The sequence below is a fragment of the Dermacentor andersoni genome, chromosome 2 (genome assembly GCF_023375885.2).
Source record: "Dermacentor andersoni chromosome 2, qqDerAnde1_hic_scaffold, whole genome shotgun sequence".
NCBI classification, from domain to species: domain Eukaryota; kingdom Metazoa; phylum Arthropoda; class Arachnida; order Ixodida; family Ixodidae; genus Dermacentor; species Dermacentor andersoni.
The window spans coordinates 202,176,832-202,192,790 of NC_092815.1; the positions used below are offsets into that span (position 1 = coordinate 202,176,832).

The 15,959-nt window shown below is 45.6% G+C and overlaps 1 protein-coding gene across 7 annotated transcripts in view; it reads right to left on the reverse strand.

Moving 5' to 3' along the window:
* Nipped-A (Transcription-associated protein Nipped-A) overlaps positions 1 to 15,959 on the reverse strand; it is a 361,163-nt gene that overhangs the window by 147,469 nt on the left and 197,735 nt on the right. For all 7 annotated transcript variants that reach the window (XM_055075904.1, XM_055075900.1, XM_055075899.1 and 4 more), the window contains 3 exons: positions 11,035 to 11,450; positions 2,861 to 3,014; positions 846 to 1,256 (listed from right to left, as the gene is read on the reverse strand). In XM_055075904.1, coding sequence (XP_054931879.1) covers positions 846 to 1,256; positions 2,861 to 3,014; positions 11,035 to 11,450 — 981 coding nt within the window. The remainder of the gene's footprint in view (positions 1 to 845; positions 1,257 to 2,860; positions 3,015 to 11,034; positions 11,451 to 15,959) is intronic.

Genomic DNA, 15,959 nt, shown 5'->3' on the forward strand with positions numbered 1-15,959 from the left:
AGTGCGCCGACCGCCAGCGAGTGATGCAGCGTCTCCTATTGAATGTGGAGACCGGTTGTGACACGAAGTTAGACCTGTTCATGGCGCTGCAGATGATGGCTGCTGAGTGGGCTGCAACTGGACGGCCAGTTATCGCGAACTGCTTCACGCACGCTGGCTTCAAGCTCGGAGACACCGACTGCGCTGAGGATCCTGCTGACTGCAACACAGCAGTGCATCCGCCAGGAGACGTAATTGCTTCCTGGGCGGCCCTTCAAGGTGCCGGAAGTGTGCCATCCAGTGTCGAGCTGGACGACTTGATCGACGCTGACATCAATGTGATCACCCGTGAGGAATTGAGCGATGAGGACATCATAAAAAGTGTCCGCGACGACGGGGGGCAGTCGGATGACGACAAAGTGCCAGACCTGCATCCACCGGCCACATCTCGCGTACTGGATGCGTTCGATGTCATCAGAAACAACGTGGCTGTGCATGATGATGACGTCTCGATGCAGCTACTTGCCGAATGCGAAAATCGCGTCATGATGCTCCTAGGAAAAAAAGGGAAGAAGTCTACACTGCTTGACTTCTGGAAATAAAAGTTTGTTTGTGGTTTACCAGTTCAGGTTAGCCATACTTTTGTGAATTTCACAACAACGAAATTTTCGCTTCTACGAATTTTTTTCGTGCCCCGTCAATTTCGTTGTAGCGGGACTCGACTGTACTGCAATTGTGGACTTCAAACACAAAGCAACAGACGAAGAAAGAAGATGCCACCCGTGCGTCCCTTGTCTGGTATGTCCCCATGAACTTGCTCAAGTACACCCAGTCACAGCCGGCCAATTGTAGTGTGCGCTACCCACCTCGGAGGTCGACTGAGGCGGCGGCGTCTGCTGCGGTTGTTGCTGCTGTTCTTCGCGGTGGCGCTGCATCTCCCAGCGGACCACCACCTCGGCCAGATCGACGGCCAGCTTCTTGTGCTCAATGTTGGCGTTGGGGGTGAAGCCAAGTCGCTGCACCGAGCTCACCATGTGCTGCACCAGGTGGTGCCGGACGGGGTAGTAGACTCGGTAGTGGCGGTACAGCAGCTGCAGCATGTGCACCAGCTGGGCCAGCGTGTGGCCCTCCTCGACGATGATCTTCTTGGTCCAGTGGGTGAGCATGGTGTTGCCGTCCTCCATGCGGGCGGGCATGGCCGGCGTCAGGATCTCCAGGGCCTGGCGCACCACCGAACGGGCCTCCACGGCGTGAGCCTTCAGCAGGCTGTGGAACACCTGCACAGCGGCCACCGCACAGAGTCAATTAGGTTGAGGAAAGTGGAGCAGAAATTAATTATTCTTTTCTTTGCCGACTTTTCTGCACCATTAATGATTGGAGTCGTTTCGACCGCACATTATAGCATGTCGGTTTGGCTGTTTTCTAACATGTCAGCAATAAGCTTTTCTTATTGCGGTTTTGTATTTTTATGCCTACCTTGCTTGGACACCGAGACTCCAGTATATAAAAACCTACAAAATTGAAAAAGAAACGCTAAAGTAATAAAAGACAACGATTTAACTTGCAATAATATCACTGTTCCTGCCATGATCGGCGAAACCCGTGTACCGGGGATAACTTAAGCATGTTTTCAGGCATTTGAGATATACTAAATTGACTTAATTAAACTGACTCCACCGACATGCCGACTCCACCGACTGGAGGCTTACCATTATCACTGAAAAGGAAGGTGTACAATCAGTGCATTTTACCAGTGCTGATATATGGGGCAGAGACTTGGAGGCTGACAAAGAAGTTTGAGAACAAGTTAAGGACCGTGCAAAGAGCGATGGAACGAAGATCGCTAGGCATAACGTTAAGAGACAGAAAGAGAGCAGTTTGGATTAGAGAGCAAACGGGTATAGCCGATATTCTAATTGACATTAAGAGAAATAAATGGAGCTGGGAAGGTCATGTAACGCGCCGGTTAGATAACCGTTGGACCATTAGGGTTACAGGATGGGTACCAAGAGAAGGGAAATGCAGTCGAGGACGGCAGAAGACAAGGTGGAGTGATGAAATTAGGAAATTCGTGGGCCCTAGTTGCAATCGGTTAGTGCAAGACAGCGGTAATCGGAGATTGCAGGAAGAGGCCTTCGTCCTGCAGTGGACATAAAACAGGCTGACGTTGATGATGATGAACATAGGGAAATGAAAGCGGGAGAAGATTCTACAGCACCTACCAACTTTGAAAAGCTGTGTACACTAAAATTTGAGAAATTTGATTTGAGAACTGTGCTTTCTGACAATAACAACATGGCGGCGCTCAGTTGTGTCACTGCAGAAAATATGTCTTGAAAAATGCCGCTTTATCATGCTTTTCAAGAAATTTCTTCCCACCTTGGCTGATACATTTTAGAGCACTTCTGCATGGTTTCCAAGCAAAATATTTCAAAATCAGACAGAAAGAATGTATGAAACTTAAAATATAATTTTTTAAATAGATATTTTCCCCCATTTTTAGCGATACAGAAAGTTGCATCCCCCCTCAAGAAAGCCCTTCGCTACAAGAAGGGCTTTGTTATATTCAGGTTTGACTGTACTTTGAAATCCGTTATGTCAGACCAACATATCGGTGCAGAGGAGCAGGTGCAAACCTCAAGGAAATGTGGGCCTGCGTATTCTCGTGTAACCAACACTTTCCACCCAAATGAAAAAATATTTAAAAAAAAATGAAAAAAGTTTTGAAGGAAAGCTACCAGCCTACGCTGATTTCCTGTTCAGTGTCCCTTCAATACATGTGGCAGAAGTGCGGTGCCATTCTGAGCAGAGTGTCACCACGCAAGCCACTTGGCTGCTTTAAGTAGTCTCACCCATGGTGCAAAGCGGTGTCGAGGCCTACCTGCAGCACAATGCGCTTGTGGATGGCAAACTTGGCAATGATGTGGGCTAGCAGCAGGTGGCCGTGGTACTTGGTGGCTGGATCAACGCAGTTCTTGCCCAGCAAACAGGGCCAAGCAAAGGTCATCAGCCGCCGCAGCTTAATGCCCTGCCGTCTGCAGAAATAGGTAGTTAAAAAAATAAATATAAAATAATATATGTGCAAGGAGAAACTTGAAAATGGATAAGTAAGGAACAAGAGACATTTGTTATATTTAGGGTTGTTAAGTGTCCCAAATTTAGCAAGACAGTTGCGACTTTTCAGTGGAAGTCCCGAGTCTTGAGTTGACCCAGTAGGGACAGCTAAATATTCAAACTCATTTTTTTTTTTCCAGCTCAATTACAATCTCTAAACGACTTCCTTTCTTTACAATGCTTAACAGCTCAGTTACACATTCTACTCTTTTATCTTCTGTTGCATTTTCATAAATATAGAGGCAGTTCTTGTCGGGGTTCTAGTTCTGTAGTAGGCTCTAACCCCTCACAGTAATTCTATATGTACACTTGAACCTCGTTATAGCAGAGTTGAAGCTAAAATCACCTCGTTATATCCATTACTTTGTTGCATCTATTATTGCTCTTTACTGCAGTATACGGCTGATGGTGTGCACAAATTTAAACATGGAAAGAAGGCTACGACTCTGCAGCCCGTTGAACAACTATGTGGCCATGTATGCAATGAAATTTTAATAAAAAAGCAACAAAGAAAGTGCGGTGTGTGCAACACACAAATTTTTAGCATCTGACGCGAGAGCCATTACAAGAGCCTCCTTCTGTTGCAAGGTGTCGGTCTTTTTCTTCCTCCTTTTATTTGTCTCGCTCATAATGACGTGAAACCAGTGTAACCAGCGTGACATAGACGTAGGGAACAGCTAGCATGCTGTGACGTAAACGAAGTCGATTCTGTTCGAGCAGCATGTGGCACACAAAATGGTACATCACTGGGCGACCTCAATGACTTCTGGAGCTAGTCGGAGGTCACGCCGAGCTGCGCTGGCCTGCATGACACGCTGCAGCGAGAAAGCGAACTGGAGGCACTGGTTTTCCACAAATCCTGCACAAGCAGCACCACCGATGTGTGACGTGGCACAGATAGGCATCGCTAGCATGGTATCAGAGATGGCTACCTCAAAGGGTGCGCCTGTGAGCTTAGCTTTGCCAGCTATGCGCTGCAGCGAGGGAGAAAAGTACAATAATGAGCATCTGTGCTTGTATGCGGCCACAGCGCAGGTGGCTATGCACGGTAGTGAAAAAGACCAGTGTTGCTCGAAGACACATTTGACGTGGGAATGTTGAACAGCTGTGCCTGACCGAATGCTGGACCCGGCGGAAAGCAATATGCTTGGTCTGCAATGGTCAAAATTTTTTGTTTGAAAGACGAATGTACCGTATTTACTCACATAATGATCGCACCGCTGAATTTTGTCGTCAAAATTTGATTGTTTTTCTTTCCCGCGTAATGATCGCACCCCGAACTTGTCGCAGCGATATGCAGTGTGCCAAGTCTAGCTAATGATGGTCGCGCTTACCATCTGTTGAATGCCATGTGAATGACTCTTGAAGACATACCAAGCGGTCTGCTGCCCCAAACATTCTTAAGCAGATGCTCCATTTCATTCCTTTCATGACTTTCTGCACTTCCATGAAAAAAGAAGCTACAACCAAACTTACCTTGGCTTTATTATTTATAAGCCTCATAATGGCTTTGGTCAACAAGAACAACAAAAAAGGCGCCTTTCGATTTTTCTCGTCTGCACTCGTGGGCACGCAACAAATCGCGAGCGACAATGATAGTGGCTACGTTTACACTGATGCGTTAGCAGTGTATCCTATTCATACGCCGACGCTTGTAACGCAGCTAAGATATTCGCCCACCCTTAGCAGAAACGTCCTGTATTAGGATAGCAGTGAAGACAAATGCTGCAGTTTCCACAGCATGCCCGCCATGTGTTTCTATGTCACTGGCAGCTAAGCGCGCCCATTTCTATTTCTGTCCCCTCAAAGTGGGCATGGCTGCATTATTGTCACAAGCTTGCCGATATTTACGATATCATTCATTACTGATACGGAAGAATCTGTTTCGACGCGCGTAATGTACTCACGAGAATAAAAAAAATGTCGCGTTCGGAGCGTTCGGCTTGCTCCGCCGGCCGCCATTTTTGTTTTCGTGTCCCGCACTGTTCAGTGGCAGCCGCCTGCTTGTTGACCTGTTGTCATCCCACAACAAACGCGGGATGAAAAACTTTTTTTTTCTTTTCGTGGGAAATTTACCCTGCGTAATAATCGCACCCCTGAATTTGCATCAATTTTTTTTTTAACAAAAAAAGTGCAATCATTATGCGAGTAAATACGGTAGTTTGTTATATCCATTGGGAGGACAATTTCACTTCGTTAAAATTCGGTTTTAAATACATAGATCACTAATGGGATTTCAAGAAGAATCGCTTTTAATTTGTTATATACATTATTTCTTACACAGTTGACTTCTGTTATTTTGACCCCCATGGGACCTAAAAAAGCTCATCGCGTTAAACAAGATTCACAAAAAAGACCAAAATACACCGCTGACTAATTTGGCAGCATTTCCTCATTCTAACACACCTCCGAATCAAACGTGCACCGACTTTCTATAGACAGTTTTAGTATAGAGTACGCTATAAAATAGCAGGTCGTCCCTGCGCGTGCGCAGAACGCTCAACGATCCATAGTGTATAGTGTACGCATGCTATTTCTCAGATTTAGCGTTAGTGTCTTTGCGTGGTTTGCAGAGTTTGCATTAAATGTGGCGGCAGTCCCGGCTGCCCGCTTCGAATTGAATTTGGTGTTGCTTTTGTAAAATGCACTTCGTTCGTAGCAAATGACTGTAAACGGCTTTCTCTTAACAAAACAAAAGAGAGGGGTTAGTAAGATGCATAGCCAATACAATATCTTCAGGAAAAGAATGGTAAAACCAATTGCAAATCGAGCCAAACATTCTCAAATACGAATAAAAATGAGATGCATACAGAAGTAAATATTTTTGAATATGAGTCATTTCTACCAACTGATGGATAGCAAGCTCATCGATATGAGGCCCGAAGTGTGTTACCTCTCAACAGCTGGCAAGTCAACTTCAACTGTCCTGACATCACATACTGTCAGCTCATGCACAACGCCACAGTGTTTTGTTTCACTGCTTGAAAGAGTTTATTTTGGTCTGGATGAGGGATACCTGCATCTCGGCGTCAGTCAACGCTTTCGTTTTTTGAGCTCAGGCTCCTTCAAAGAAGCAGCGGCATGCTCCCGTTCCTGTTCATTCCTGAATGCTTCGGTCCTTTCTGTTCTCGTCCACCTTCTGCCGTGCGCGCCCCACATACTATTTTAATTTCCCTCTTGGTCAGTGGTACACTCAACATTCAATTTTTAGGACTCTCTTTAGGCCGCGAAAACGCCCGAAAAATTGGGCAAGTCTAAAAAATAAATGCATGTCTTTTGCTGCCCTTAATGTCTCAAATCACAACTGGCAGATCCGAAAAAGCTCTGAAGGCCTGCCAGCACACTTATTAGACATATCAGTGCTCGTACTGTGACAGGAAATGGCGGGTGCACGCAGGTACAGTCGAACAATCCCGGTTTTAACACTATATCGGTTATAACAATGAGAAGCTGCTGCACCGTCAACTTTTGTATGTTTTTCATGGTGAAATAACCCGCTTACTACAATGCCCTGATGTGGCATTATCGGTTATAACGATGAAGTCTGGCTGCTGAGTGTCCAAGCCAAAAGGTAGCCAAATCCTTGAAAAGAAAATGAGAAATTCGAGCTGCTGCACGATGGGCCGCTGCTCCAACAGCCGTTGCACGCTCATTTTCCAGCCATCTCCGTGCGGCTTTCTCCAGTCGCCATTCGACACCTCCGAACACGAATGGGCTGTGCCCACAGCTCTACGCCGCCCTATCCTTTGAAACACGAATGGACCGTGCCAACTGCACTGCAAGCAGATTGCTTCGCATGTTGCTCACTGGCTCCACATTCAGCCTGTACTCCCCCCTCCGCTTTCCTGTTGGCACTGAGCCGTGCTCCTGACCCCTAAGCTCAACCTAGGCACATGCTGCCACTAAAAGGGTCGTTATCAGGGTCAGATAGCAACCCCTTTAATGGCAGCATATGTGTAGGGGTCAGGCACCTGCTCGCTGACTGGTCAAATTCGAATTATCTGGCAAGGGGCAGTTTTAGGATCGAAATAACAAAACTATGGGCCCATAAAAATGCATGAGCGCCATCTGGGACCTTTGGTCAAGACTTAATTAACCGAAATATCAGATTACCAGGAGTTGAACTAACAGAGTTTCCTGTATACTGTTTCATTATAACGAGATTTGAATGTGCTGGTAGCCTTGTTAGCATGACAACTACTGCACCTCTCAATACAAATTGCAAAGTGGTAGGACTAGAAAAAGTTGTGCAACTAAGTTGCACCTACAGTCTGACAGCTCTAAACACTGACAGGGTTGGGCGTCAGAAAAAACGGAAGTCAACTGTGTCATCACATTGTATGGCTCTTCAGTATGCACACGGTCAGTGGACCTCTACAACTTTCCCATTTTTTTTTTTCACACCAATGATTTTTTCCAGCATATCACCAATTAATTAAGTGCAGAGATCTTGCACAAGAAACGTTAAATTGCATAATTTGTGCGGTGATGTATCATATCTGGCATTGCTTCCCCTCAGACTCCGTAAGGAGAGAACGCCTCTCAGTCACAAAGTCCTGAGGCCTCGTCACATGAAGGACCATGTCCCGCATACTTTGTGCGCAAGGATGATTTCATCATTGGGGAACCAGCACCAGTTGTTTGTTTATAGAGAGCTGACCAAAAATGAACCAACAATGACGACGACAGCGAGCATACACCATGCAGTGGCTGACTGCAGCAAGGCACTGGACCGTGGGTCATGTACTAAATATTTTAACCTACAGAAGAACAGATTCAATTTGTCAATAAAATTTTTTTAGATTACTCACAATTCGATTCATATTTATATATTAGCACACCCCTAGTTTTCAGCAAATACAGTCAACAACCAATTTTCCAGACGCCCGATACTTCAGACGCTCTCGCGGGACCACCATATACCGCATAGAATCAATGTATAAGAATGTCTGAAATTTCGTATGCAAGAACCTTTGCTGTCCGATTTTCTGAAACGGCGTTAATCAAAGCCACCGCCCCCGCCATTTTGATTATCTCGCCCCCTCAAACCGGTGACCTCACACGAAGGTCCACTGGCAGCCATAGCCACCATTGCTACAATGCTAAGCCTAGCTACTTCGATGCTTGCTACCAAGCTTCTTGCTGTTCGGTGCCGTGATTTTCATGGGAAGAATTCGGTGCTGTTGGCAATGGCACTGACTCCGCTTTTGTAATCTTCTCCAATGTCTTCAAAGCTCGGAAAGCACCGACGCATTGCATAATGCCGGTTCCCTAAAGTTAGCTTCGCCTCAATACAGTGGTGTTACGCGGTGAAGCATACGCGAAGTATGAAAACTTTAATAGCACAAAACTAATTTCAGTTATATCGGCAAACAAATCACACCTGCATGCCAAATTTCACCAATTTATTCCCACAAATAAAAAAAAATTTAACTGCCACGTCCCCCTTTACGTCCAAACATATGTGGTCTTTGCATAAGTCTACAGAATCACAATCGCCGACTGATTGTTTGGGCTTCCTGTGGCATCGCCACCTACTTGATCCGTAGAACCAATGTAGAATGGACCAATGCATCGTCCGCACTTCCCTATGTAGCGGAGATTGACGTTACAATAACTCACCTGCGGTGGCGTAGGCAAAATATTTATGGCGAAGCCATAGAGAGCTAGTTCCCCCAGGAACGTGTCCAATGTGCAGATACAAAACTATTATCATCAGGGTTGGCTCCAGTGTCGTCGTCTTCTACAGCTGGCTCATTGGTGTCCCTCGGCGCAACTCAGCGAACGCGCTCGTGCCACTGCTCCCACGTTCGTTGTCATTAATTAATTTATTACTTAAATAAGAAACACAAAGATGTGACCAATTTTTACAGCAATGCTGTTAAGAGCTAGTTCCCCCAGCACTGTGTCTATGTGTAGACACAAAACTTCCCCTACGTGGGCCAATCCCGAAAATAGTGCAATCCCAGGCTGACACGCGAGGTAAGTGAAGCAGGCATTAAGCACTCCCTATATGTGTGCCGATCCCGAAGACAGTGCAATGCTGGGCCGACCCGCGGTGGAGGTGCAGTGCAGTTCGCAATTAAGGGGCTTCGCTAGTCATCTTTTTTCACAGAGTAGAAGGGCACTGAGTTATTGTATTTGGTTTTTTTAGGGCTACTGCCACTGCCCAGTTTATGCCACTGCCTGCCTGTGAAGTGACACAAATAGGAAAGCCTTTCTGTATTTTGGCGAGCAATTAGAAAGCAAAAGTATTTATGTAATAAATGATTGTCAACAACACAGGTCAACTATTCGGCTGAGAACATCAGTGGTATCTTGTACAACATAACATCACTAATTCTTCAGCTTCAGAGTTACGAAGCGCAGTCCACTCCCCGCGGCTGATAGTGTCACTTGCAGTGGGACGATGCCAACATGAAAAGCGTCAGCAGAAGGCAGTGAATTCGTCTGTCTTTCGCTTTATCGCGTCTCTAAAATTCAAGATTACACAATCTCATGACTAAATGCACGGGAAGACAGCACACTATGCCACACCATTTCTGCTCTTTAGCCTTTGCACATGGAGCAGATTACCTCAAAAACAGGATGCACAGGCTGCTGCATGATCTTAGCCCCGCTGACAGTCATGCGCAGCCACAGCTGTGACGCACGCCAACATGTCTCCCCTTTCCCTCTGCTCACACAGGAAGATGGCGCATATCAAGCCCCCATCCTTCTCAGCTCCACCCTCGCACGCTTTCACTAGAGCCTACACCATGATAGGATTTTATCGCACTTGAACATGACGCTGGCTCCGCATTACGCCTACTTTGATCACATAGAAAGAGGGCGTGCGTTAGAATCGGGCAAATATTACCAAATGAATCAGCGGTGTGTTTTTATGCGAATGTGTCAAATGGCTAATTGAGCAAAAAAAGCCGGCGTCCAGCATCTGTAACAGTGAAATGGCACTTAAATTCCTATTAGCTGCAACGCCACATCATACTGGCTCGCGTTTGCTGGCTCAGGCCTGAACGGAGCAGAACGGGCGAAAAGGAACACCTGCTGCCGCAGCATTGCATGAGAGGAGACGACATCGTAGCGACGACCTGTCACCCTCACTTTCGCAAGCCTGTCTTATCGGTGCATTCCTTGTCTATGCAAGCTCTCACCTGAGTTCTAAGTATACCTCGGTAAGGTAAGATCAAAATGCAGTCGCTTGCCTGCAAGGAGTTCATAAGTCGAAAGAGTGCTCAGCAGCATTCAAGTGGGAATTGATGCGTTAGCATTCACAACTCACAGGAAGTGCTCAGGTGTCCTTAGATATATATATATTTTTTTGCATCTCGTTTGATTCAACCGGCCGAATAATTCGATCAATTTTGTCGGCGCAGTCAAGGTCGAATTAATAGAAGTTGACTCCATTGAAGTTTGTTATATCGAGGTTTAACTGTACCGCAGTATTCAATGCAAATTGGCATTTCACCACTTGTGCAACTACTGATACTGATGGAGCACTCACAAATTTCCTCCTCAAATCCTAGTTATACAGTTGACTCTCTTTAAGCAGAACCTGAAGGGACCAGGGAAATTGGTTCCATTTATCAGGAGTTCCATTTACTGAGAGACAAAACTGAATACAAATGCATGAATATTGTAGCGCCCTCCCTTTGGCGATGCCTAGAACTGGGATAGCGCGTGCCCGCATGAAAATAAAGACAGCACCTGACCGTGCCCCACGAAGCCCGGACTTGCAGTTTTTTTCTGGCGTCGATTTGGGTCAGCTGTCTTTTTCCTTCGCTCCTCAGGCATAAACCTACACTACAAAACCATGAGTATGGTGTTCCGTTTAAGAGGCAGTTCCATTAAGAAATTTCCGTTTATCGGGTTTCCACTGTACTTGGATAGAGAAGGTGGAACACACCCAGAAACAAGAGATAATGAATAACGCGGACGCACTTGTTGGCTGCATCATGGATGTGCGGAGAGGCCTGCTCCACCAGGAGGCAAGAGAACTGGAGCAGGAGAATGCGCACAGCATCCGAGGTGCCAAACGGGTTCTCAGGGTCGATGACACGATTGATGAAGACCGAGATGACATTGTCCGGTGAGTCACGCTCAGGCTGTGGGGGCCCACCAATGAGGGCCTCCCCTTCACCACGTTCAAAGGAGGCCGCAAAGGCCGGGATGAGCAGCTGCTGCAGCACCTTGGCCAGCAGCGGCTGCGGAAAGGCCGGGTCCCCGAAGGCCTCGACAAAGCGGAAGAAGGCTGCCCGCTTCCACTCCACCGTTTGGCCCTTGGCCGCCCACGTGTCCAAGAAGTCGCGCAGGAAGCCAAAGTCCGGTAGGAAACGCCCCGTGAAGGCACGCAGCAGCTGAGTATGGGGAACAGCACACCGATAGGTAGGTTAGTCACACTATGTACTCATTAGCATTCTCCATGTACTCTTCAACTCTTTCGTTACCATGCCTATTCAAATCGATCTCTGCTGATCAATGCTTCAAATCCTCGATTCCTACATGCCATTTCTTATGCACGTCATCATCATCATCACCAGCGTGGTTACACCCACTGCAGGGCAAAGGCCTCTCCCATACTTCTCCAACTACAGTCGCCGACCGATTTTCCGAACTCCAAAAATTCGGACATGCCCGATTATTCAGTCAGCTTCGCGGCACCGCCATTCTCCCCATAGACCATAATGTATAACAACTGCCGAAAGTTCGGACACCCTGCAACCTTTCGTCTGATTTTTCGGACACTCCTCGAGCCAACTCGATCGAGGGCATCATGCACCGACTCTGACCGGCATATAGTTTCAGGTTTCTGCTGCACCGCCGGACGATGACTCCGAGTCAGAAGATGACGCACCATGTGCTACGCTGCCGTCGCATGCGGAGCGTGCACAAGCAGTGACTGTGCTTTCAGCCGCCTACAGTGACCGTACAACCTTCTCCGAGATTCAGGCTTGTCTGATTGCGCGTAAACATAACAGCGTGCAACGGCGCACTCACAATTTCTTCAAGCCTACTGCCGAGCCCGAATAAGTGTGTGGAAATAAAGGATTCCATTTTTTTTTCTTAATATGCTTTTTCGGACACCTGTTTATTCGGACATTTCCGCAGTCCCCGTGAGGTACGAATAAACGGTCGGCGACTGTATCCCGGTCATGTTCTAATTGTGGCCATGTTGTTCCTGCAAACTTCTTAATCTCATCTTCTCACCTAACTTTCTGCCGCCCCCTGCTACGCTTCCCTTCCCTTGGAATCCAGTCCGTAACCCTCAATGACCATCGGTTATCTTCCCTTCTCATTACATGTCCTGCCCATGTCATTTCTTTTTCTTGATTTCAACTAAGATGTCATTAACTCGCGTTATTTCCCTCACCCAATTTGCTCTTTTCTTATCCCTTAACGTTACCTGCTCTTTTCTTATCCCTTAACCGCTGCCGGTGTTACTACGCAGTTTCATTTCATTTCATTTATTCAACCTTAAGGGCCCGAAGGCATTACATAAGGAGCGGCGTGCATCAAAGTCATACAGCTTCATAAGAAAGTAACATAAGAATATAGAATAGAATATAGAATAGAATTTATTGATAGGAAAGACAGAGGTCGACCTGAGCTAGTGCGCTCTAGTCTGCTACTCTGCACTGGGGAAGAGAGAAGGGAAGTGAAAGTACTGGGACGGATGATGATGATAAGAGAAGTGGTGAGTGCTTATGTACATGAGACAGTTCTCTTGCTAGAGCCGCTCGTCGAGCTTGGTGTCCTGCAGAAACTTCAACAAACACAAGAAAGTGCACATTGATAATAGGTGCAAAAAAAAAAGAGCACTACTCGAATTGAAAGTCGCTCCCATGGTGTTGTCCTGCGTGGCTGCGTCACGAGAAACATGTCCCGCTTGAAACTATGCAGCACTCGCACTTGAATTTGGCAATGAGGACTTGAGTTACAATTCCAAAGATGACAGCAAACCAGGTTCAAGCTCTGACGACAATGCTTTGAGTCAGCCTGGGACATCCGCAGCTGTTCACCGGCGAGTTTACTTTATGGCCTTGAGTGGTCTCTTTCCTTGTGCGCACTTATCTGCCCATCTTTTTTCATGACCTCAGAGCTCAAGTAATTATCTTCAGGGTGCACATTTTGCTTGGTCATAATATGCTGCCATTGGCAAGCAAAAAAACTTCTGTTTACGCCATGAGGGCGGCCCGTAACACATCTCGGCCCAGCACTATGGAGCAGCGCAAGGCACTTTACAACAGCATGGGATTTCTTTCTTTACTTCTTCAGAGGTGATTAAAGACCATCTGCAAAAATGCAAACAGATATGCTTGGATGCATAATTGTGCAGTTGCCCAGCTATGCTGAGAGAGATCGGTCTTGGAAAAAGGTTCACGACTCCAAACGAACTGGTGAAGTAGGTTCACTGGACCATCCCCAGAAGATGCCGAAATGACGCAACTGCAAACTGTGTTACGAGGACCGCAAAGTTGAAAAAAAAAAGTTTTGTGGGCAAAGTGCGAAGTAATGCATTAGAAAAAAGAACCAGGAACACCTTCACCACATGCCATGAGCGATGAAGCAGTTCCTAGTCTTAGTTTCTTTTTTGTATCTGAGGAAAGGCAGTGTACTGAGCATTTATTTTTTTAAACACTGTCCCTGTGTCATTTATATTTGAAGCGTATATTCTGAATTTCCTTCGATATTAATGATATTGTAGCTTTGTTGTTTTAATGAACTGGCTGCAAAAGAATGGCGCTTTCTATAATTATTATGCGTTACCTAAAAATTTTTTTTTTTTTGCAACCAATCTTCTTGGAAAGAGCATTTCATTATGTACCTATGCTGCAATATTTTTTGTATTGGCAAAATTTCTTTTCTGACCCAGATAAAAATTACAACCCCTTTCTCGCAGTAAAAAAACAAAGTAATGCGATAAAAACAAAGCAGCAACAACAACAAAAAGAACACACAGGATGAAGCTAAGACAACGCTGCAATGACCAAGCAGCGAAGCAGAACTTCGAGAATGACCCTCAACTTCATTAATAGATAATTGGTAGTGTCATGCAAACATTATAATTTTATAATAGTAGTTTTAATATTGTACTATTCGACATTCACTATGAAAATAATTTAATTAGACTTTTTCGAAGTGTGATCATCGGTTCCCTATACTTAGCATCGCCCTAGTACAGTTGTGTTATGTGGCGAAGCACACCTTCCGTTCCGTGAAGCATATTAAAAGTGAAAAGGGGCACTGTATTGCGGTGAAGTATGTGTTCCTTACACACGTGTCCACGAGCAGTCTTCGGTCACAGTACAAATAGTGAAACCTCTCATAAGTGTAGCCTAATTGTTTAATCAAAATAAAGTAACGGTAGGGCCCTATCTTTGCTTACATTTCCTCTAGTCTGGCAATAGTCAACATTTTTAATTTGTGCATTTTTATTTGTTTTTTCTCATTAACTTCTTACATGCACAAACGCAGTTGCATCCTGCTTTAATGTTAATTAACCTTTTTGTATCTGACATTTCGTTAATGAGTTCTACTGGGCTAAAATATGATCTCTTTTTTCCACTGAACAAGTAATTCCAACCTGCAATAGTTCCTATACATACGAGATTGCAGCCACTCCTCTGCACAACAGCTACTCTATATGAAGATATTCATCCCAAATCACTATTCACTTTGAACTCAACATCATTATAATTACATGCTTAAACAATTGGGCTAGATAATTTCATTAACAAGGAATACATACATTTGGATGTCGGAACACAAGGATTAGAATGGACACAAAAGAGTGCTTGTGTCAATTTTCCTTTTTTGTGCAATGTCATTCCAGTGTTCTACAGTGAAATCTGGATAATTTGAAATCTGTTAATTCGAACTGATGGATAATTTGAACAGCTCTGTTGGTCCTGGAAAAGTCCTGTGCATTTGAACAGAAAAACTCCAGCGAATTCAAACTCCGTATATCACGCAACAGTTAACACATTTTTGAGCAGCAGAGTGGCATGCGCTCCTGTGAAGCCACACCTCCAAGCAAGGTTTTCCACCATTTAAAGCTTCATTATCTCCTAGGAAACTACACCCTCTCTCCACCCTTACATGCTGAAGCACCCTCCTCCTTTCCTTCGTGGTCATCGATTCTTTTCTTTCTTACGGGTCACCATATTGCATTTAGTGCCACTGGCCGAAGATACACGATGTGGATGAGTCATGCATCTGTAAATGGAGACTGTTTTTGCAAAGATTTTTAATATAATGTGCAGTTATTGTTGAGGTTTAAACGCATAATTTCTTTTTTCTTTCCGAGTTGTAACTGAGGGTGCGGATTATATGTGGTGGCGGGTTATACGCAAAAATATATGGTATTTCAAAGAAAATCTCTTACTCTTGTGGACCACTTTTTAGGCAAACTCAGGCCCAAGGTGAAGGCTCGGTGCATCACTAGCAACGGTAATGTTGCGTGCTGTGAAAATGACGACGAAAGACGCACGAGAACTGAGACCCAACTGGAGCAAGCAGAGCGGCGTGCCCTCCTTTCCCATCCAGCTTAAAAAGGAACCGGAAGGAGTCCCCAGCACACGCTTGATCACGTCACTGCATACTCACCTACTCCCTCTGCTTCTCTCTCTTAGCGCATGGTTGATGTCATCACCGCGCGCTCCATCATGTCATCTCCAACGATGGGCACGCGGGAGGACGGTGCACATCAAGCCAACATCCTTGTCAGCTCACCTTCACACATTTTCTCTCGCACTCACAGCAAACGGCATGCAAAGCTCAATGTTATCAGACATGGACTTGATACGGAACCTAGGAAAGCTAAGACTTTTTTAATGCGAGCTTGGTAACGGTTTTGGTTTCGTGTA